Here is a 22,005-nt window from a genome sequence, read left to right as displayed (position 1 = left end):
GAGTGAAACTCCATCTCAAAAAGAAAGAAAAAAAAAAAAAAAAAAAAAAAAAAAAAGAAAGCTTCCAGAGGGAAAACAAGTCATTATACAAAGGGTCAAATCATAATGGGAAAAAAAAAATCAGAATGAATCAGACTTTTCAGTAGGAACCCTGAAAGATAGGAGACAATTGAGCAGGGCCTTTAAAATTCTCAGGGAGGCAGATGCAGTGGCTCACGCCTGTAAAGCACTCTGGGAGGCCAAGGCATGTGGAACACGAGCTCAGGAGATCGAGACCATCCTGGCTAACACAGTGAAACCCTGTCTCTATTAAAAATCCAAAAACATTTAGCCGGGTGTGGTGGCATATGCCTGTAGTGTCAACTACTCGGGAGGCTAAGGCAGTAGAATCTCTTAAACCTGGGAGGTGAAGGTTGGAGTGAGCCAAAATTGCACCACTGCACTCCATCCTGGGAGACAGAGCAAGACTCCAGCTCAAAAACAAAAAACAAAAAATCCCAGAAAAACAATTCCTAAAACAAACTAAAAAATATTTACTTTCTCAAGAAACTAAGAATAGCATGGCTTCACCAAAATGACAGAGAAAACCAAGAAAGGGGATGACATGGGATGTAGGAAGCAACAAACAGCTGAAGGGAGTCCCCTGAGTGACAAGGAAGGAAGATCCCAAGATAGTAGCTCTTTAGCAGGTCTGCAGAGTGACTAGTTCAGGGTCCAGGCTAGAGCAGGTCAGAAAGCTCAGGAAGAGATTTTTCTTTCTTTCTTTTTTGAGACAGAGTTTCATTCTTATTGCCCAGGCTGGAGTGCAATGGCACGGTCTCAGCTCACTGCAACCTCCACCTCTGGGTTCAAGTGATTCTCCTGCCTCAGTCTCCCAAGTAGCTGGGATTACACGTGCTCACCACCATGCCTGGCTAATTTTTTTATATTTTTAGTAGAGACAGGATTTCACCATGTTGGCCAGGCTAGTCTCGAACTTCTGACCTCAGGTGATCCACCTGCCTTGGCCTCCCAAAGTGCTGGGATTAAAGGCATGAGCCACCGTGCCCAGCTGAGATTTTCTTTTAAAAAGATGAAATTCATAGAATACCTATTGTGTTTATATGGAAAGGAGATTTATACAATTAGGGGGAGATTTTGGCGTCAAATTGATGAGAAGCACAGAAAGCCTAAGCAAATGACAAAAATCCAATTACTGATATCAAGGAAAAATCAAAAGTAGTACTGGAAGAAAAAAGTAGTCATAGTATAACACATGGCTTCATTGCAAGTAGTGCTGATGCAGTCATAACAATGAGAGTACATGCTAAGGCCCAGTATAATTACCTGGGAGGATGAGGGAACAAGAGTATGTATGGATAGTCAGACACGAAATGTTGAGAAACAACAAAACTGTCATTTTCCATAGTGGAAAATGGATAAATAATGCTAAAATGAAATCATTAAGACATAGCCACAATTTGCTTTTTGGAAATATCAAGATAAATACCAAATAAGCTAAAAAGAATTGAAAAGTTTTTTCTGGTGAGTAGAAAATAGGGGTGGTACAGGGAGTGGTGCTCTTCATTAGAAACTAGGTAGACTGTGATTCTTTAAATGATGAACATATACAACTTAATAAAAATAAAGACTAAATTTTAGAAGAGGGTCCTGAGGCTTTTTGTTTTGTTTTAAAGAAATGGACAAACCATTAAAGGAAAAGAAAATATTATGCAAGCACAGAGGCTAAGTCTGCAAAAGATGGTTAATATTTGGAAAGAGACTGAGCTTCAGATAAATATATATAACATAGATATACTTTATGTGTGTCTTTTTTTCTTTTCTTTTCTTTTCTTTTTTGAGATGTGGTCTCACTCTGTGGCCTTGGCTGGAGCGCAGTGGTGCGATCTTGGTTCACTGCAACCTCCACCGCCCAGGTACAAAGGATTCTCTTGCCTCAGCCTCCCAAGTAGCTGGGATTACAGGTGCCTGCCACTACACCCAGCTAATTTTTTGTATTTTTAGTAGAGACGGTGTTTCACCATGTTGGCCAGGCTGGTCTCGAACTCCTAACCTTGTGATTCACCTGCCTCAGCCTCCCAAAGTGCTAGGGTTATAGGCATGAGCCACCACACCTGGCCACACTTTTTTTTCCTTCTGTTTGTTACCTTGTAATCAAACTCTCTTCTCAAAGCACCTTATATCCTTGCTTCCTTGTGGAAGGCAGTGACCGCTCTGTACTACAGCAGCTAGAAAGGCCAGATCCTTTTTTCCCAGGCCTGGTATAATTGGGGTGAGCACAAGAAGGCCTAGCCTTGGACATTTGCTGCCCAGTTCTGGGGTCCTGAAGCTATAATTACACAAGGTCTTGTGGAGGAGTTGGCAGTTCTTCAGGGTAGGGGTAGCAGGAGTATGCCAACCTGCCCTTTCCTACTGTGTGGTCTTTGCTGCTGCAGGCCCTGTCCTTCAAATTGCAGGCAGTTCTGAAAACCTGATATCCCTTCCCATTGTTTGAATAGCTTGCAGTGGAGAACCCTAAACAATACAGCTGACTGGAATCATCATGTGTGCAATGGCACTACATTTTACCCTCTGGTTTTGTTGCTATACAAGAAAAGTCCCAAAAGATAACCAAGTATTGTTCAGCAGAGTGCCTGCAACATGATGAGGAGTCAAGCCGTCTGTGCACTCACCCTGCTTGTGGGCATCCCTAAAGGAATGTACCTTCACTTTCAGGCCACAATGGTTGTGTTACTCCCCTCTCAGGGTGTGCAATTCCTAAAAAGCTCTTCCACGCTCATTACATCTTCAGACAGTGCTGCTCCTCTCCACCCATGTGATCTGCCTTCCTCTGGTTCATATTTTCAAATTCCACTATTTAAAAAAATAAACAATTAAATTCAAAAGCACATTCATATACTTGCTTAGGTCATGTCTCACAATTATAATTACTACAAACATGCTCACCCATCCCAGGGTCTCTGTAAATTAAGAGAAAGCTTCCCAACTGCAGAAGGAAAACAACAGATACTACTGCTCTATCAATCCCCTCTGAGCTCAGATCTAAACTGTCCCAGGCAGCTAAGCCCAAGGTTTTCTGAAGACACAGTCCTCATTCGACCTGCTCTGAACAAGCTTTTGATTCTTTCACAGAAGACAGTGTCCTATGTACCCAATACAGCAACACAGACATCAGATTTTCTTAAATTAAACAATAAAACTAAACAAAACTAAAACGACTTCTACAGTTCCAGGCTCACAGGCAGGTGAGACATTCTAGCAAACTAGAAAAGTCCTGGAGAAAGGGCCGCTGCACAAAGCTGTAGCTGGAACAGACTGATTTTCCAGAAAAAGCACTACTGTAACTGGCAGAGGTCAGGAAAGGAAAGCCTGGGGCCAGGACTTACTCTTCAACTTATACATTAAATGATAAAAAGAAGGACATTTTAAATTAGTCTTCTATCTGGTATTTAGTGAAGAGTGAATTTAAGCTCCCCCTATTTCAAGGGAGAGAAGTAGCTAAAAATACATAAGTGATTTTTACAACATGAGTGTCTTTTCTCTATAAATAGTCAGGTTAAGGACTTAATTGCTTATCTTTTTTTTTTTTTTTTTTTTTTTTGAAACAGTTTCGATTTTGTTGCCCAGGCTGAAGTGCAATGGTGTGATCTTGGCTCACGGCAACCTCCACCTCCCAGGCTAGAAATTCTCCTGCCTCAGCCTCCTGAGTAGCTGGGATTACAGGCATGTGCCACCATGCCCAACTAATTTTGTATTTTCAGTAGAGATGGGGTTTCTCCATGTTGGTGAGACTAGTCTCAAGCTCCTGACTTCAGGTGACCCGCCTGCCTCGGCCTCCCAAAGTGCTGGGATTACAGGTGTGAGCCACCGCAACTGGCCCTAATTGCTTATCTTTTTGGGAATTATATAAAAATATATTTTATAAAATATATTTATATGTTTGGCCAGTTCAATAACTATGCAGTTCCTACCTGTGCCCTAATCTGGAAAATTATCTGCCAGTATCTATATCATGTGCTTAGTTTTATAATCCTTGCACATTTTAATCCTTAACACGTTTTGTAAGATTTTATCCTCAATATAGCATTAGAGAAATACAAAGAGAGCTCCATCCAAGGATATTGGGATTGAGGCTACTGAAGGCCCCCCAAGTTCTGTAATTTTAGGGGTGAAAAGGAAGCTCTTAGTTTATGGCAGAAATGCAGCTTTATAAAATGCAAATCCACAACAGTCTACTAGTAAAGAGAAATAAAAGTTATTAAGGTAGGTGTCTTAAAATAATAACAATGAGCAAAGCTGGTCCTCAAAAGAGGAAACTTCAAGTTGTCTTCTGAGGAGCCAAAAAAAAAAAAAAAAAAAAAAAAAGAGAGGAAACATTTGGCTAAAAATGCTAGAAATGAAAGGCAAGTGTTGATGATTGGTCATCATTTGGCTAAAAACATTGTTTTAACAGCGTATTGCTAACCAGATTTTTCAGAGAAAAAAAGCCTGAGTTTTAAGACTCAAAGGTCAAGTCACTTCCAATCTTGAGAGGAGGATTAGGTGGACAGGCTTTAAAGGAGGGGCTGGAAGTCTATTTATAAATTCTACCCTCTGGGTCAGCCAGGTCTTTGTTCATTTAAAAGCTCTCTGGTGATTTACATTAAGGATGAGCACAGAGGAACACTCCTTTCCTATGGGAAGCCTCCTCCTTACACAGGAGTGGGCCCTGGTACCCTCTAACATGCAACAAGGTAAACATAAGGCAAACATAAAGAAGTACTCTTACATGTAAAAGTAAGAATATCTTAAAAATAAGCTTCAGAACAAAACCAATAGTTTGCAAAGTATTAAGTGTTAGGGAAGGTAAAAAGGAAGTAAATATTCCATGAATATGATGGAAGAACTGGGTGACACTTGGCTCCAGACAGGTTACACAAATCCTTGTCTTACAGAATAGTTGTGACCTGGTGTGATTTAGATGCAGTCTGGTGCAGGAGCTGGGGGCAGACTTGAGGTATAGAAGGCAGTGAGGGAGATGGGTGGTAGAATGGGAAGGGAAGGATTGGGGATCAGAAGAAACCAGTTAGATGAATGGGGCACTAGGCAAATTTCCTTGAGAGATGTAAAACTAGAAAACAGGATAATAAAAGGATTTGAACCAAGCTTGTCCAACCCACGGCCTCTGGGTTGCATGTGGTTCAACACAAATTTGTAAACTTCCTCAAAACGTTTTTTTTTTTTTTTTTTTTTTTTTTCAGTTCATCAGCTATCGTCACTATATTTTATTTTTTAATTTTTATTTTGAGACAGAGTCTTGCTGTGTTGCCCAGGCTGGAGTGCAGTGGTGAAATCTCAACTCACTGGATCCTCCACCTCCCAGGTTCAAGTGATTCTCCTGCCTTAGCCCCCTAAGTAGCTGGGATTACAGGCACCTGCACCCATGCCCAGCTAATTTTATTTTTAGTAGAGACAGGGTTTCATCATGTTGGCCAGGCTGGTCTTGAACTCCTGACATCAAGCAATCCACCTGCCTTGGCCTCCCAAAGTGCTGCGATTACAGGTATGAGCCACTGCGTCTGGCCTGTTAGTGTTTTTATGTGTGGCCCAAGATAATTCTTCTTCCAATGTGGCCCACGAAAGCCAAAAGATTGGACACCCCTGTTAAACTAGTTTGTTAACAGTTATCTAGGAGTATTTTGAAATAAGTACACTGGTTCTGAGAATCTTAATTAGTTTTAAATGGAAATGGTCAACATCAATTTTTATATAATAAACAGGTCCACAGTACATGCCAGTACCTCACTTGCCAGTTGAAGAAATAAGAAAGAGAAATCAAGAGTAAGAGAATAGAGAGTGGGAGGGAAAGGGAAGACAAAAAGGGGAAAGAGAAAAGAAACACGGGGGACACACACAGAGGCAGAGACACAGGCAGGGAGTGAAGGGTAAAAAAGACTGAGAAAAACACCCAAACAGAAAGGCCCACATACAACTCAGAATAAGAGAGAGCACCAGGACAGACGGCAACAAAGAGGAGCCTCAGAAAATTTGAAGATGAGATCTCACACAATTTTCTTCCTACTTTAATATTATATAGCTGTTTGGGTTAGTGAGTTTCATAAGACAGTTTGAAATTGATGAGCAGAGGAGGAAGACTAAGCATTGAAGTGTTAAGTCCCTCTGAAAATATTAATTGGCTGGTTCACAGTTTCATGTAATTTATCATCCAAATTATGATACTTTTAAGAATGAAAGAGGGTGCTAATCGAAGAGCATACTTAAAATGAGCTGGTTCATAAAATGTGTTTAGGACAGTCCTTGGCATCAGTAATACATGTGTTAGCTATTATTATTATCAATGAGAATTAATTCATTATCGTCTCCCATCTAGCATTCTGACTGATTTTCCTTCCTTCATTCTTGCCTTCTTCTCCATTCTCTTCACAGAAGGAAGGGGTCTTTTAAAACTACAAGTTAGGTGTCAATCCCTGGCTTTCCTCTGCACTTAAAAAAATCGAGTTCTTTCCATGGTCTACAAGGCCCCTCAATCACTATGCCCTAGGCACAAAAACCACTTACCTCTTTCTCTTCTCACCTGCGCCAGACAGGCTGCGTACTCTTGACCTTATTCTTCACACCCTCAGGTCCTGGTGTCAGTGGCACCTCCTCTGAGAGGTTCTTGGGAACACTGAGTCCACAGTGGTTTTTGAATGCACATGTGCTTAATTTCTAAGTTGGGGCTCCTTCTCTGCCTCCATGCCAACACTTGGCTATCCTCCCCTGGACAGACAATTTGTGATTATCTCTGTCTCTTCTGAGGAGAGCCTAAATTCCACTTCATCTTTGGTATATTACTTTCCTAGTCAAAGACTTTCTGGGATGTCAAGTGGGTATTTTGAAATATACAATAGGAAATTTAAAAATTTAAAAATAAGGAAAAAAAAAAAGACTTTAAGTGGATCCTCACAGACTAACCCAGGGCCCTCCCTATATCTGATATCAAACTATCATTCATTCTTTTATTCATTCAATACATGTTTACTGACAACCTATGATATGGTTTGGCCTCCCCAGCCATGTGAAACTGTTAAGTCCAATCAAACCTTTTTTTCCCACCAGTTTCAGGTATGACATTATCAGCATCATTAAAACAAACTAATACAACCTATAATGTGACAGGTATTAATGTCAAAGTTGCATCTAAAAAATTAGGGCAATATGTTTCATATAAAATGATAGGTGGTATAGAGGGAGATAATATTTTAAAATTCATATATTATTTGATAACATTTATGGTCTTAGTTAATATATGTGAAAATATATGTCTATTTCATCCACATCACAATTTTTTTTGTTTAGACAGAGTCTCACTCACTCTGTCTTACTCACTTGCTCTGTTGCCCAGGCTGGAGTGTGATCTTAGCTCACTGCATCCTCCGCCTCCTGGGTTCAAGTGACTCTACTGACTCAGCCTCCCAAGTAGCTGGGATTACAGGTGTACACCACCATGCCCATCTAATCTTTTTTTTTTTTTTTTTTTTTTTTTTTTTTTAGTAGAGGTGGGGTTTCACTGTGTTGGCCAGGCTGGTCTTGAACTCCTGAGCTCAAGTGATCTGCCCACCTTGGCCTTCCAAAGAGCTGAGATTACAAAAGTGAGCCACCATGCCTGGCCTCACATCACTTTTAAACAATGTTTTTTCACTGGAAAAAGAAGAGATTGCATTATATTCAGGGTTACCTTTTATTTGGACATTATTCTGATAATTTTATGGGTTCCCTTTAGTTAGAACCAAAGAACTTATTTACTCATCTTCTTCAAAACAGTTCATACACAAGCTGGACACTTCTTAATCATACTGAGATAATCCTCTAATGATATTACCCCAAATCCTCATTACCAATTTAGGGATGGAAAAATCTAAAACATTTCAATTCATAACAATTCACCAAGAATTATTCTACTTAAAATATAACTTTTTTTGAGTTGGATTTTTGCTCTTGTTGCGAAGGCTGGAGTGCAATCGCATGATCTTAGCTCACTGCAACCTCTGCCTCCCAGGTTCAAGCGATTCTCCTGCCTCAGACTCCCAAGTAGCTGGGATTACAGGTGCCGGCCACCATGCCCAGCTAATTTTTTGTATTTTTAGTAGAGACGGGGTTTCACTATGTTGGCTAGGCTGGTCTCGAACTCCTAACCTCAGGAGATCTACCTGCCTCAGCCTCCCGAAGTGCTGGGATTACTGGTGTGGGCCATTGTGCCCAGCTATATAACTTAAAAAACAACAACAAAAAAAAACCTTTTGTTTTAGAATAGTTTTTTTTTTTTTTTTTTTTTTTTTGAGACAGGGTCTTCATTGCCCAGGCTAGAGTGCAGTGTTGAAATCACTGCTCACTGCAGGCTCAATTGATGCTCCTACTTCAGCCTCCTGAGTAACTAGAACTACAGGCACTTACTACTTCATTTGACGAATCTTTAAAAACATTTTTTATAGAGATGGGATCTCACTATGTTATCCAGGCTGGTCCCAACTTCCTGGGCTCAAGTGATCCTCCCACCTTGGCCTCCCAAACTATTGGGATTACAGGTGTGAGCAATGCACCCAGCCAAAAATAGTTTTGGATTTATAGAAAAGTTGCAAAATAGTAGAGTTCTCATTTACCCCACATGAAGTTATACTCTATTATTAACATCTTACATTTGTCACAACTAATGAACCAATGTTGATATACTATTGCTCCTCTGAGATGTGGGAGAGTCTCAGATATTCCTTGTTTTTTATGACCTTTATAGTTTTGAGGAGAACTGGTCAGGTGTTTTGTAGGGTATCCATCAGCTGGTATTTGTCTGATGTTTTCCTTATGATTCGACTGAAGTTACGGTTTTTTTGGGAGGAAGACCGCAGAGGTAGTGTCATTTTTATCACATCAACATCAAGGATGCATGCTATCAACATGACTGATCACTATTGATGTTAACCTCATCACCTGGTTGAGGGTAGTCTTTGTCAGTTTCTTCCATTGTGAAGTTACTCTTTTCCTCTCCTTTCCCTACTGTTCTCTTTTGAAGGGAGTTACTATACCTGGCACAACTTAAGGGGTAGGGAATTATGCTCTACTTCCTTGAAGGATAAATAACAACTATATGAATTACTTAGAATTATGCACTACAGATTTATCTCTTCTCCCCATTTGTTTTACTCAATTACTTATATCAGTCCAGCTGGGTTTAAAAAAAAATCATATGACTGTGCTCTGATACCTAAATTTTTATCGCCAAGATGAAAATATTTCAATACTAGGAAATCTGATTAAAAATATTTATTTGATATGCTTACATGTAAGTCTCAGGAATTCATTTGAGTTACAGGGGAAGACAGAAACCATAGGGCATGCTAGTTTATAGTCAGAAGGAAAAGCTGAGAGAGGGGAAAATACAGTTGGTTTGGAGCAGAACATCTGTTTTGGAGTCTCACTTCTATTATGTAGCAGCTGTGATCTTAGATCAGTCATTTAACCTGCCTGAGATTTAATTTGTAAACAACAGATAATATGAATGCCTTACAATTATTCTGGGATTATAAGAAACGCCTACAAAAATGGTTTAGATATTATAAAACATGATATACACAAGTGTAGGACATTATTATACCATAATTCTTCAGGATTGAAAAAGGCAAATTATGGAAGTGACTTTTTATGGACAACTTCAAATTCTCTAATAAAAGCATATATTGGCCAGGCGCCACGGCTCACGTCTGTAATCTCAACACTTTGGGAGGCTGAGGCAGGCGGATCACAAGGTCAGAAGTTTGAGACCAGACTAGCCAATATGGTAAAATCCTGTCTCTACTGAAAATACAAAAATTAGCTAGGTGTGGTGGCAGGTAGCTGTAGTCCCATCTACTCAGGAGGCTGAGGCAGCAGAATTGCTTGAACCCAGGAGGTGGAGGTCGCAGTAAGCCAAGATTTTGCCACTGAACTCCAGGCTGGGCAACAGAATAAGACTCCATCTTTTTTTTTTTTTTAGACAGAGTTTCACTCTTGTTACCCAGGCTGGAGTGCAATGGCACGATCTCGGCTCACCGCAACCTCCGCCTCCTGGGTTCAAGCAATTCTCCCTAAGCCTCCTGAGTAGCTGGGATTACAGGCATGCGCCACCACGCCCAGCTAATTTTTAGTATTTTTAGTAGAGATGGGGTTTCACCATGTTGACCAGGATGGTCTCTATCTCTTGACCTTGTGATCCACCTGCCTCAGCCTCCCAAAGTGCTGGGATTACAGGCTTGAGCCACCGCGCCCGGCAGACTCCATCTTAAAAATAAATCAATAAAAAATAAATAGAAGGGTATATTATCTTATTTCTCTAAAATCTTCAAAAAGGAAAACAAAACCGAAAGCTTATTTGTATTAATGTTTGACTTGAGTTTTATTCACTCAAAACCTTGTAATTTCTAGAAAACCTGCTGCAATCTTTTGTGCTGCTCATATACTTATCTTCATCTCTTTGCTCACCCTCTTCTGTTTTAGAGATAAGACCTAATTCTAATTTATACTTGTATTATATATACTATTAGATAGACATACACAAAGCAGAAATTATATTTGAGAGATCTGAGTATCTTAACTTGAAAACAAATTAAATGAAGGCTCCCTTGTGTTCAGTCTTTTTTGGAGGAAAATGACTAGCAAGCAATGATTGTTGTCTACTGTTTGCACTTGCTGTCAAGAATTTTTTTTTTTTTTTAATCTTTCTTTTTTACTCTCCTTTTGAGAGATGTCAAGAGTTCTTTTAAGGTATTTTTTCTCTTTTATATTGTTGGTCCAACAGCCTCCCAACTTATTTTTCTCCTTCAGTCTCTAGTCCATTGTTTCTCAAAGGGTGCTTTCATGACTTTGTTAAAAATGCTGTTTCAGCTGGGCGAGGTAGCTCACGCCTGTAATCCCAGCACTTTGGGAGGCTGGGGCAGGCGGATCACCTGAGGTCAGGAGTTTGAGACCAGCCTGACCAACGTGGTAAAACCACATCTCTACTAAAAATGTAAAAATTAGCTGGGTGTGGTGGCAGGTGCCTGTAATTGCACCTACTTGGGAGGCTGAGGAATTGCTTGAACTCAGGAGATAGAGGTTGCAGTGAGCCGAGATCATGCCACTACATTCCAGCCTGGGTGACAGGGCGAGACTCCGTCTCAAAAAAGTAAAAATATAAAAAACCACTAGCTTTCACATAGATAAGCTTTTGCATGGAAATAAATTAAATAACAAAAAGTTTTAAAAACCCACCAGTCTGGCTTTTACAATCTAATACACTGTGACTAGCATTCCAGTCCTAAAATACAAACTGGCTTATATCATTACCTCCTCTTCAAAAACCTTCAACAGGTTTTCACTGTTCAGAGGAAAGTGCTAACTTCTTAGCTTAGTATTGAAAGTTCTTTACGTTGTGGCTCAAAGATTTTTCCCTTTCCCCCTTCTGTTTTACACTCCTTCCTACACCCATTCTCATCAAGGCACAGTGAATATACTATGCAGGTAGGCATCTCTATGCACTCTGGTCAGCTTGCACACTCTTGTTTGAAGCCCTCATAAGGCTTCAAACATTAGCAACATCAAAAGAGTTGAGTGGCCTTTCAGGAACCCAATCAAGTGTTATGATGACCATAGGGCCACATTCAGATCAAGATGAGAAAGGAAGTAGGAATAAACCTTTCCCCAACTTAGAAAATCCCTGTGGAGGTAAACATGACAGAGGAAAATGGGAATAGGGAAGACAGCAATTATTGTTATTAGAGGCTGGCTACAATTGCCCTAGATGTACCAACTACAGGGCAAAGCCAGCCATATCACCTCAAGAAAATCTCTCTAAAATACATCCTCTCAATAGTCTTCACTTCCACTGCTGCAAGAAGAAAATGGCTTTTGTCTTTTTTTTTTTTGACACGGGGTTTCGCTCTCTTGCCTAGACTAGAGTGCAGTGGCGTGATCTTGGCTCACTGCATCCTCTGCTCCCAGGTTCAAGTGATTCTCCTGCCTCAGCCTCCCGAGTAACTGGGACTACAGGCATGTGCCACCACACCCAGCTAATGTTTGTAGTTTTAGTAGAGATGGGGTTTCATCATATTGGTCATGCTGGTCTTGAACACCTGCCCTCGTGATATGCCTGCCTCAGCCTCCCAAAGTGTCAGGATTACAGGCGTGAGCCACCAGGCCTGGCCTATTTTTTTTTTTTTTTTTTTTTTTTTTTGAGATGGAGTCTATGTCTGTCGCCCAGGCTGGAGTGCAGTGGTGTGATCTTGGCTAACTGCAACCTCCACCTCCCAAGTTCAAGTGATTCTCTTGCCTCAGCCTCCTGAGTAGCTGGGGTTACAGGTGCCCGCCACCATGCCTGGCTAATTTTTTTATTTTTAGTAGAGACAGGGTTTCACCATGTTGGCCAGGCTGGTCTTGAACTCCTGACCTCAAGTTATCTGCCTGCCTTGGCCTCCCAAAGTGCTGGAATTACACATGTGAGCCACCACGCCCAGCCTGCTTTTGTCTTTTTCACATGAGAATGCCATTAATGCCATGCAACAAAACTTATTCCAAAGAATGGCAGTTTCTCATGTGATGAGACTAAGAGAAAGGTAATAAAGTAGACTGGTTAAGTACCCTGGCCAAGGTTACACAGCAAAGAAAAGGATAATCTTCTTCTTGCTCTGCTATCACCTTTGTTATCCTCTCCTCCCAAGACTAAACTTGACCCTTATTTCTTACAATGAACTAAATGTTTGTGTCCCCTCCAAATTCATACATTGAAATTCTAAACCCCAATGTGATGGTATTAGGATGTGGAGCTTTGGGAGGTGATGAGGCCATGAGGGTAAAATCCTCATGAATGGGATCAATGCCCTACAAAAGGGACCCTAGAGAGCTTTTCCCTCTCTTTGAACCACATCGGGATACAAGAAAACAGTAGTCTGCAACCTGGAAGGAGGCTCTCACCAAAACCTGACCATGCTGGTATCCTGATCTCAGACTTCCAACCTCCAGACTGTGAGAAATGTTTCTATTGTATATAAGCCACCCAGACTTTGGCACTTTGTTACAGCAGCCGAAATGACAAAGATATCTCTATTATAAACTTTTAAAATTACAGTGTTTTTCGTAATGAAATAAAGAACAACTTATTTGTAAAAGACTCCGAAAAACTAAGTCTTAAGCACTTCTATAAACACCAAAGTGCTCAAACCAATGACAATTCTGATTTCAGTCACAGGCTCCCAATTCTAGGGAAGCTGATTGCTTATGAAAGTAATTAATGCTGGTGCGGTAGCTCACACCTGTAATCTCAGCATTTTGGGAGGCTGAGGCAGGTGGATCACTTAAGGTCAGGAGTTTGAGACCAGCCTAACCAACATGCTGAAATCCTGTCTCTACTAAAAATACAAAAATTAGCTGGGCATGGTGGCAGATGCCTGTAATCTTTGCTACTTGGGAGGCTGAGGCAGGAGAACTGCTTGAACCCCAGGAGGCAGAGGTTGCAGTGAGCTGAGCCACTGCACTCTAGCCTGGGCAACAGAGCAAGACTCCATCGCAGGGGGAAAAAAATGGTTGTAATTAAAAAATTTTTTGTGTGTGTGGAAACAAGGTATTACTATGTTGCTCAGGCTGATCTTGAACTCTTGGCCTCAAGTGATCCTCCCGTCATGGCCTCCCAAAGTGCTGGAATTTACAAGCGTGAGCCACTGTGCCAGCCCTATTGTAATTTTTTACAAGAAGAGTTATTATCTGAGTAATTAAACTTAATTTAAAAAGTAGTTTGCCGGGTGCAGTGGCTCACACCTGTAATCCCCGCACTTTGGGAGGCCAGGGCGGGCAGATCATCTGAGGTTGGGAGTTCGAGACCAGGCTCACCAACATGGAGAAACCCCGTCTCTCTTTTTTTTTTTTTTTTTTTAAAAAGTAGTTCAGAAAGTAAAAAGGGAAAATCTTTTTTAACTCAAAATCATGGTAAACAAAGGCAAGTCAAATGAAAAACTAGAAAAATATTTATAATATGATGAGCAAAAAGACAAACTCTTTACTATATAATAAGCACTTATATACGATAAGAAAAAGATAAACAGGCTGGGCATGATGGCTCAGTCCTGTAATCCCAGCACTTTGGGAGGTCAGGAGTTCAAGACCAGCCTGACCAACATGGAGAAACCTTGTCTCTACTAAAAAATACAAAATTAGCCGGGCATGTTGGTGCATGCCTATAATCCCAACTACTCAGGAGGCTGAGGCAGGAGAATCGCTTGAACCTGGGAGGTGGAGGTTGTGGTGAACTGAGACGCTATTGCTCTCCAGCCTGGGCAACAAGAGCGAAATTCCATCTAAAAAAAAAAAAGATAAACACCTCAAAAGAGCATTAGGCAAAACATGAGGGAAATGCAAATTTTCACCTGGCAGACTGACCCCTGAGCCCATCCCTCAGAGAAAGTGACGGAGAAGCAGCTTCGTCCCCAGAGGGTTCCTGAGGAGGCTGCCTCCATGCGGGAGGGTCAGGTTTCAGTGAGGGTAGGAAGATGGAAGGAGGGCTCTATGAAGAGCTCCATGAGGTAGGGGATTTTGTTTATAATGGAAGGGCTTTCTGACAGGACAGTAGTGGTGTTGATAACTGGGTGGAATATAAAGCAGGGAGCTGACACCACCAGAAGGGACTGGTGCCTGGAGGAGCCTGCATTTGGGGAAAACAGGAAGTTTATAGAAGAGCCAGGGAGTCATTTATAGCTCATTCTCAAGATTTCTAATCTGGTGAAGGAGGACACATTAGTTCCGTGCCAAAATTGCCTGAAGGCTTTGTGTTTAGACATGCCTTTCATGACCTCCCCAACCTTCCTTTCCGGTTACCAGATCCTGGTATTTCTTCCACTGAGATGCACTGTCATGTTTCCAAATTATTGGACTTCTGCAAGAACTTCCTAACTGCTTTCTCTCCCCTCCACTCCAATCCAGTCTGCACATTGCTGCCAGAATAATTTTTCTCAAATATCACTTGTATCATGTCACCTTCCTACTCAAAAGCTTTCAATGCTTCTCCCCTCATTGGATCAAGTCTAGACACCCTTGATCAACATCCTGAACTATGCAGGTTGTCTCCAGTTCACCTCAAAAAACATCTGCTCCAGCCAAAGAGGGTCAATCACTATAATAACTAACCTGTCCCTGTATGTGATACCATCTCTTCAAACCTTTTTTGTTTTTCCGACTCTTGATTTCCTCTCTTCCCTTTACTTATCCATATTCTGACATTCTTTCACATTAGTTTCACTGCCTTTCCTCCCATCAGTATACAATGTGGTTAAAGCACAGGCGTAGTCTCACAGCCCCGGGTATAATCATGGCTCTGCCATTTAACAGTTTAGTGGTCTTGGGCTTTCTTATGGCTTAGTTTGCCTCAACTCCATAATGTAATAAATACATGATTTTTGTGAAGATTCAATAAGATGCAATGTATATAAAACTAATAGAACATCTGGAACACAATAGGTACTCACTAGATTAGTATTAACATTGTCTAAATGTACTGTTTTCTCTGAGTATATAGGCTTTCTTACTAGCTTGTGTGCACTATTATTTTTCTCTTACATTTAAACTTTTAATATTTAGGTCTAATTTCCTCATACTTCACCTCATTACAGTCAGTATGCCCAGCCCTGTATTAGGTGATTTACCTATATAAAAATCCTGTGAATTGGGTCTTATTACCTCTATTACTTCATTTTCTGGATGAGAAAACTAAGTATTAGAGATATTAAAAACCTTAATATTAAATAGCTGGGAAATAGTGAGATAAAGATGCAGGTGATATTTTTGGTTGACTTTTTTTTTGCTGTTTTTTTTTTTTTTTTTTTTGAGATGGAGTTGTGCTCTGTCACCCAGGCTGGAGTGCAGTGGTACGATCTCAGCTGACTGCAACCTCTGCCTCCTGGGCTCAAGCGATTCTCCTGCCTTAGCCTCCCGAGTAGCTGGGATTACAATGCTCACCACCACATCCAGCTCATTTTTGTATTTTTGGTAGACAGAGTTTCGCCATGTTGGCTAGGGTGGTCTTGAACTCCTGACCTCAAGTGATCTACCTGCCTTGGCCTCCCAAAGTGCTGGGATTACAGGTGTAAGCCACGGCGTTCAGGTTGGCTATCTGCAAACCCTTGATCTTTTACTTTAAACAAATTTTTTGGCTGGGTGTGGTGGCTCATGCCTATAATCCCAGCACTTTCGGAGGCTGAGGTGGGTGGATTATCTGAGGTCAGGAGTTTGAGACCAGCCTAACCAACATGGTGAAACCCCATATCTACTAAAAATACAAAAAAAAAAAAGAAAAAAAAAATAGCTGGGTATAATGGCAGGCACCTGTAATCCCAGCTACTCAGGAGGCTAAGTCTGAATCGCTTGAACCCAGGAGGTGGGAGGTTGCAGTGAGCTCACATCACTGCACTCCAGCCTGGGTGACAAAGTGAGACTCTTGTCTCAAAAAAAAAAAGTTTTTTTTTTTTTTTTTGAGATGGAGTTTTGCTCTTGTTACCCAGGCTGGAGTGCAATGGCGCAGTCTCGGCTCACCGCAACCTCCTCCTCCTGGGTTCAGGCAATTCTCCTGCCTCAGCCTCCTGGGTAGCTGGGATTACAGGCACGTGCCACCATGCCCAGCTAATTTTTTTGTATTTTTAGTAGAGACGGGGTTTCACCATGTTGACCAGGATGGTCTCGATCTCTTGACCTTGTGATCCACCCGCCTTGGCCTCCCAAAGTGCTGGGATTACAGGCTTGAGCCACCGCACCTGGCCTTTTTTTTTTTTTTGGTAGAGACTGGGTTTTCCCCTGTTGCCCAGGCTGTGCGAACTCCTGAGCTCAAGCGGTTTGCCTGCCTCAGCCTCCCAAAGTGTTGGGATTATAGGTGTGAGCTACTGTGCCTGGCTGGAAGTCATTTTAAATAGCAATTTGGCACATACTAAAATGTATTATATATTCTGGACCAATCTTAAATCATATATATATATGTATTTTTTGAGACAGGTCTCACTGTCACCCAGGCTGGAGTACAGTAGTGTGTTCTCAGCTCACTGTAGCCTTGGACTCCTGGGCTCAAGCAATTCTCCACCTTAGCCTCCTGAGTAGCTGGGACTACAGGCATGTGCTATTGCATTCAGTTAATTTTTATTCTGTTGTAGAGATAGGATCTCACTATGTTGCCCAGGCTGGTCTCAAATTCCTAGGCTAAAGCGATCTTCCTACCTTGACCTCCCCTCACAAAGCATTGGCATTATAGGCATGAGATACCTTGCCCAGCCTTTTTTTTTTTTTTTTTTTTTTTTGAGACGGAGTTTCGCTCTTGTTACCCAGGCTGGAGTGCAATGGCGCGATCTCGGCTCACCGCAACCTCCGCCTCCTGGGCTCAGGCAATTCTCCTGCCTCAGCCTCCTAAGTAGCTGGGATTACAGGCACGCACCACCATGCCCAGCTAACTTTTTGTATTTTTAGTAGAGACGGGGTTTCACCATGTTGACCAGGATGGTCTCGATCTCTCGACCTCGTGATCCACCCGCCTCGGCCTCCCAAAGTGCTGGGATTACAGGCTTGAGCCACCGCGCCCGGCTACTTTTTAAAAATTAAAAAAAAACTATTACTTAGGATGAACAAATTCCAAGCTGACAACTACAGATAGTTTTTGACTAATGGTTAGGAAGCCAAAATAATACTCTAGAGCAATAACTTTGCTAGTTACCCAAAAATGAAACATGCATCTCATTCATTTATCTAATATATTAGCATTTGTGGCCAGAAAAAATATTCTTTTTTTTTTTTTTTAACAGAGACAGAGTCTTGCTATGTTTCCTAGGTTGGGCTTGAACTCCTGGCCTCAAGGGATCCTCCTTCCTTGGCCTCCCAAAGTGCTGGGGTGGGATTACAGGTGTGAACTACCACACCAGGCCCAGAGAAATATACATATATATATGCATGTATTATTATTATTTTTTTTCCCCAAGACAGAGTCTTGCTCTGTTGCTTGTCCAGGCTGGAGTGCAATGGAATGATCTTGGCTCACTGCAACCTCCGCCTCCCAGGTTCAAGCGATTCTCCCACCTCAGCCTCCTGAATAGCTGGGATTACAGGCACACCCACCACACCCAGCTAATTTCTGTATTCTTAGTAGAAATGCGGTTTCACCATGTTAGCCAGGCTGGTCTCAAACTCTTAACCTTGTGATCCACCCACCTTGGCCCCCCAAATCCCAACACTTTGTAATCCCAAAGTGTTGGCATTACAGGCATGAGCCACCACGCTTGGCCTGAGAAATACTCTTTTTTTTTTTTGAGACGGAGTTTCGCTCTTGTTACCCAGGCTGGAGTGCAATGGCGCGATCTCGGCTCACCACAACCTCCACCTCCTGGGTTCAGGCAATTCTCCTGCCTCGGCCTCCTGAGTAGCTGGGATTACAGGCACGCGCCACCATGCCCAGCTAATTTTTTGTATTTTTAGTAGAGACGGGGTTTCACCATGTTGACCAGGATGGTCTCGATCTCTTGACCTCGTGATCCACCCGCCTCGGCCTCTCAAAGTGCTGGGATTACAGGCTTGAGCCACTGCACCCAGCTGAGAAATACTCTTTAATTTTGTGTTTGCATATCTTATTTAAGAGTCAAGTTACTATGCTGACAGGCAGCGTAGCACACACATATCCTCCAAAGTACAGTTTCATTTTGAACATAGATAAAACAAGTCTAACAATCTAATCCATGGGTGGGTACAGTGGTTTATGCCTATAATTCCAGCTCTTTGGAAGGTCTAAGTGGAAGGATTGCTTGAGTCTCAGAGTTCCACAGCTGCAGTGAGCTATGATAGTGCCACTGCCCTCCAGCATGGGTGGCAGAGTGAGACCCTGTCTCTAAAAGTAAAAAAATATAAAAAAATCTGGCTAGGCATGGTGGTTGATGCCTATCATTCCAGCACTTTGGGAGGCCGAGGACGGTGAATTCCTTCAGCTCTGGAATTCAAGACTAGTCTGGGAAATATGGTGAAACTCCATCTCTACAAAAAAGACAAAAATTAGGCTGTCACAGGGTAGTGCACACCTGTAGTCCCAGTTACTTGGGAGGCTGAGGTGGGAGGATCCCTTGAGCCCAGGAGGAGAAGACTGAAGTTGAAAATGCATCACTGCACGCCAGCCTGGGTGGCAGCATGAGACTGTGTCTCAAAAAAATAAAAATAAATCTAGTTCTCAAATTTTGATATAATTTTAGGTTCAAAGTTTCTTAATTATTTTTCTCCATCTTTCCTCCAGAATAGTTATCAACTTCACTTAAAAAAAAAAAGTGTTCGCCGGGCACGGTGGCTCAAGCCTGTAATCCCAGCACTTTGGGAGGCCGAGGCGGGTGGATCACGAGGTCGAGAGATCGAGACCAACCTGGTCAACATGGTGAAACCCCGTCTCTACTAAAAATACAAAAAATTAGCTGGGCATGGTGGCGCGTGCCTATAATCCCAGCTACTCAGGAGGCTGAGGCAGGAGAATTGCCTGAACCCAGGAGGCGGAGGTTGCGGTGAGCCGAGATCGTGCCATTGCACTCCAGCCTGGGTAACAGGAGCGAAACTCCGTCTCAAAAAAAAAAAAAAAGTGTTCTACACTTAAAAAAAGAGACTAGTTAAGTATAGTAATGTAAAGACTTATTGGCATTAAGTAATGATCAACATGTAATTGGTAAAAAGAAAAAACAAAAGTCAAATTAATCTGGATTTGTATATGACCAAAAGGTTTTAGATTATAAGAAGGCTGAATTGGGTATTTCATTTGTCCAACATTTACTGAACACTTATGAACATATACTGAACACTTAGGGCTAGGGTATACTATGATTAATAAGACATGGTTCCTGCACATGGTCCCTGGAGTAAAAGAATAATTACAACACAATATGAGCAGGACTATCTATAATGGAGGCTTGTACAAAGTACCATCTTCAGCTTGCCTGTGATCAGGCCTTGTGAGATAAGTACCAGTGTCTAAAACAGGCCTCTGAAGCTGAATATCCACTCACTGACTTGTATCATTTTTCAGCACTGTGACATACCCAGGTATCTCTTATCTTCCTGATTTGCATACCTAGACAAGATAGCCAACATCGATAGGGCCATAGTCTCAGGTTAAGGCACAAACTCCGATCAAACACTACTTGAAGAAGCCTGTATTCTTTTTTTTTTTTTTTTTTGAGACAGAGTTTCACTCTTGTTACCCAGGCTGGAGTGCAATGGCGCGATCTCAGCTCACCGCAACCTCCGCCTCCTGGGTTCAGGCAATTCTCCTGCCTCAGCCTCCTGAGTAGCTGGGATTACAGGCACACACCACCATGCCCAGCTAATTTTTTGTATTTTTAGTAGAGACAGGGTTTCACCATGTTGACCAGGATGGTCTCGATCTCTTGACCTTGTGATCCACCCGCCTCAGCCTCCCAAAGTGCTGGGATTACAGGCTTGAGCCACCACGCCCGGCCCAGATATCCTTTCTTTTTTTGAGACAGGTTCTTTTTCCAGTTGCCTAGGATGGAGTGCAGTGGTATGAACACAGCTCACTGCAGCCTCAACTTCCTGGGCTCAGGTGATCCTCCCACCTTTGCATCCCAAGTATGTGGGACTATAGGTGTACGCCACCACACCCGGCTAATGTATGTATTTAGTAGAGAGAGGGTTTTGCCATGTTGCCCAGGCTGGTCTTGAACTCCTGGGCTCAAGCAACTCGCCCGCCTTGGCCTCCCAAGACATATTTCCTTTTAAAAATGTCCCCTTCCGTGGACCAGGACAACTTCTAAATACTAAAGCGTTCAAGAATTAAACTATTTATTTTTGACAGAGTTTCACTCTTGTTGCCCAGGATGGAGTGCAATAGCACATTCTCGGCTCAATGCAACCTCTGCCTCCCGGGTTCGAGCAATTCTCCTACCTCAGCCTCCCCAGTAGCTGCAATTTCAGGTGCGTGCCACCACACCCAGCTAATTTTTGTATTTTTAGTACAGATGAAGTGTCACCATGTTGGCCAGGTTACTCTTGAACTCCTGACCTCAGGAGATCTGCCTACTTCGGCCTCCCGAAGTACTGGGATTACAGGTGTGAGCCACTGCACCTGGCTAAACAATTTATTAAAAAACCCATATCAATATGTAAATAAAATTAAGGTAAAAATTCAGTTATCCTGGGTCAGGATTCACTTTAAACAATATAAAAGCCTATCTAATTATGTGTAATGGTATGATTAAATGTTCATAATGTATTGATATGTGAACAGGAAGAATAAAAAAAATTTAATTAAAAAGCAGTTTACAAAATATGTATAATGTGATCATAGTTATTAAGAATTATATTTACACATATAAGGATTTTTTTTTTTTACCAAAGGAATGGCTATTACAGAAAGTTTGGAAAATAGAGGACAGTGCTTGCTTCAGCAGCACATATACTAAAATTGGAACGATACAGAGAAGATTAGCATGGCCCCTTAAAAAACAGAAAGAAAACAGAGGACAAAAAAGAAGTAACCCAGAGATTACCATTTAATATTTTAATGTATATATTTCTAATTTTTAATGCACATATATTAAATATTTCTCCCCACAAATGTAATTGTAAAAGTATATTTTAATCATTAGCCTTCCCTGCCTATCTATCTACCTTCTTACCTGCCTACCTACCAACCTGCCTACCTGCCTGTCGGTCTGTCTGTCTAAAATGGCATCTTAGATAGACAGATAGGTAGGTAGTGCAGTGGTGCACATGGCTTACTGTAGCTTCAAACTGCTGGGCTCAAGGGATCCTTCTGGCTTGGCCTTCTGTGTAGCTAGGACTATAGGAATGCCGAGCTCATTTTTTTTTTTTGTAGAGACAAGGTCTCACTATGTTGCCCAGGCTGGTCTCAAACTCCTGGGCTCAAGTGATTCCCCCGACCTTGGCCTCCCAAAATGCTGGGATTACAGGCATGAGCCACTGCATCTGGCCATATCAACTTATATATACCTTGTA

At 41.8% G+C, this 22,005-nt stretch overlaps 1 protein-coding gene and 1 non-coding gene across 4 annotated transcripts in view; one reads left to right on the top strand and one right to left on the bottom strand.

The window, feature by feature from the left end:
* The window catches only part of PDE6D (phosphodiesterase 6D), a 58,186-nt gene that overhangs the window by 9,630 nt on the left and 26,551 nt on the right, over positions 1–22,005 (bottom strand). Inside the window, exon 2 of one of the 3 annotated variants that reach the window (XM_074398857.1) lies at positions 2,673–2,853. The exons of the other annotated variants lie outside the window; for them this stretch is intronic. Within the exon in view, the coding sequence (XP_074254958.1) occupies positions 2,673–2,687 (15 nt within the window). The 5' untranslated portion in view covers positions 2,688–2,853. The remainder of the gene's footprint in view (positions 1–2,672; positions 2,854–22,005) is intronic. 3 annotated transcript variants of the gene reach the window in all.
* LOC120364428 (U6 spliceosomal RNA) lies at positions 21,422–21,523 on the top strand. Its single transcript, XR_005579689.1, has one exon. It is a non-coding gene; the product is annotated as a U6 spliceosomal RNA (small nuclear RNA).

Source organism: Saimiri boliviensis, chromosome 5 (genome assembly GCF_048565385.1).
Source record: "Saimiri boliviensis isolate mSaiBol1 chromosome 5, mSaiBol1.pri, whole genome shotgun sequence".
In the NCBI taxonomy this organism is placed as follows: Eukaryota; Metazoa; Chordata; class Mammalia; order Primates; family Cebidae; genus Saimiri; species Saimiri boliviensis.
The sequence above is the reverse complement of the archived record's forward strand: the minus strand, read 5'-3'. Positions and strand labels throughout refer to the sequence as shown.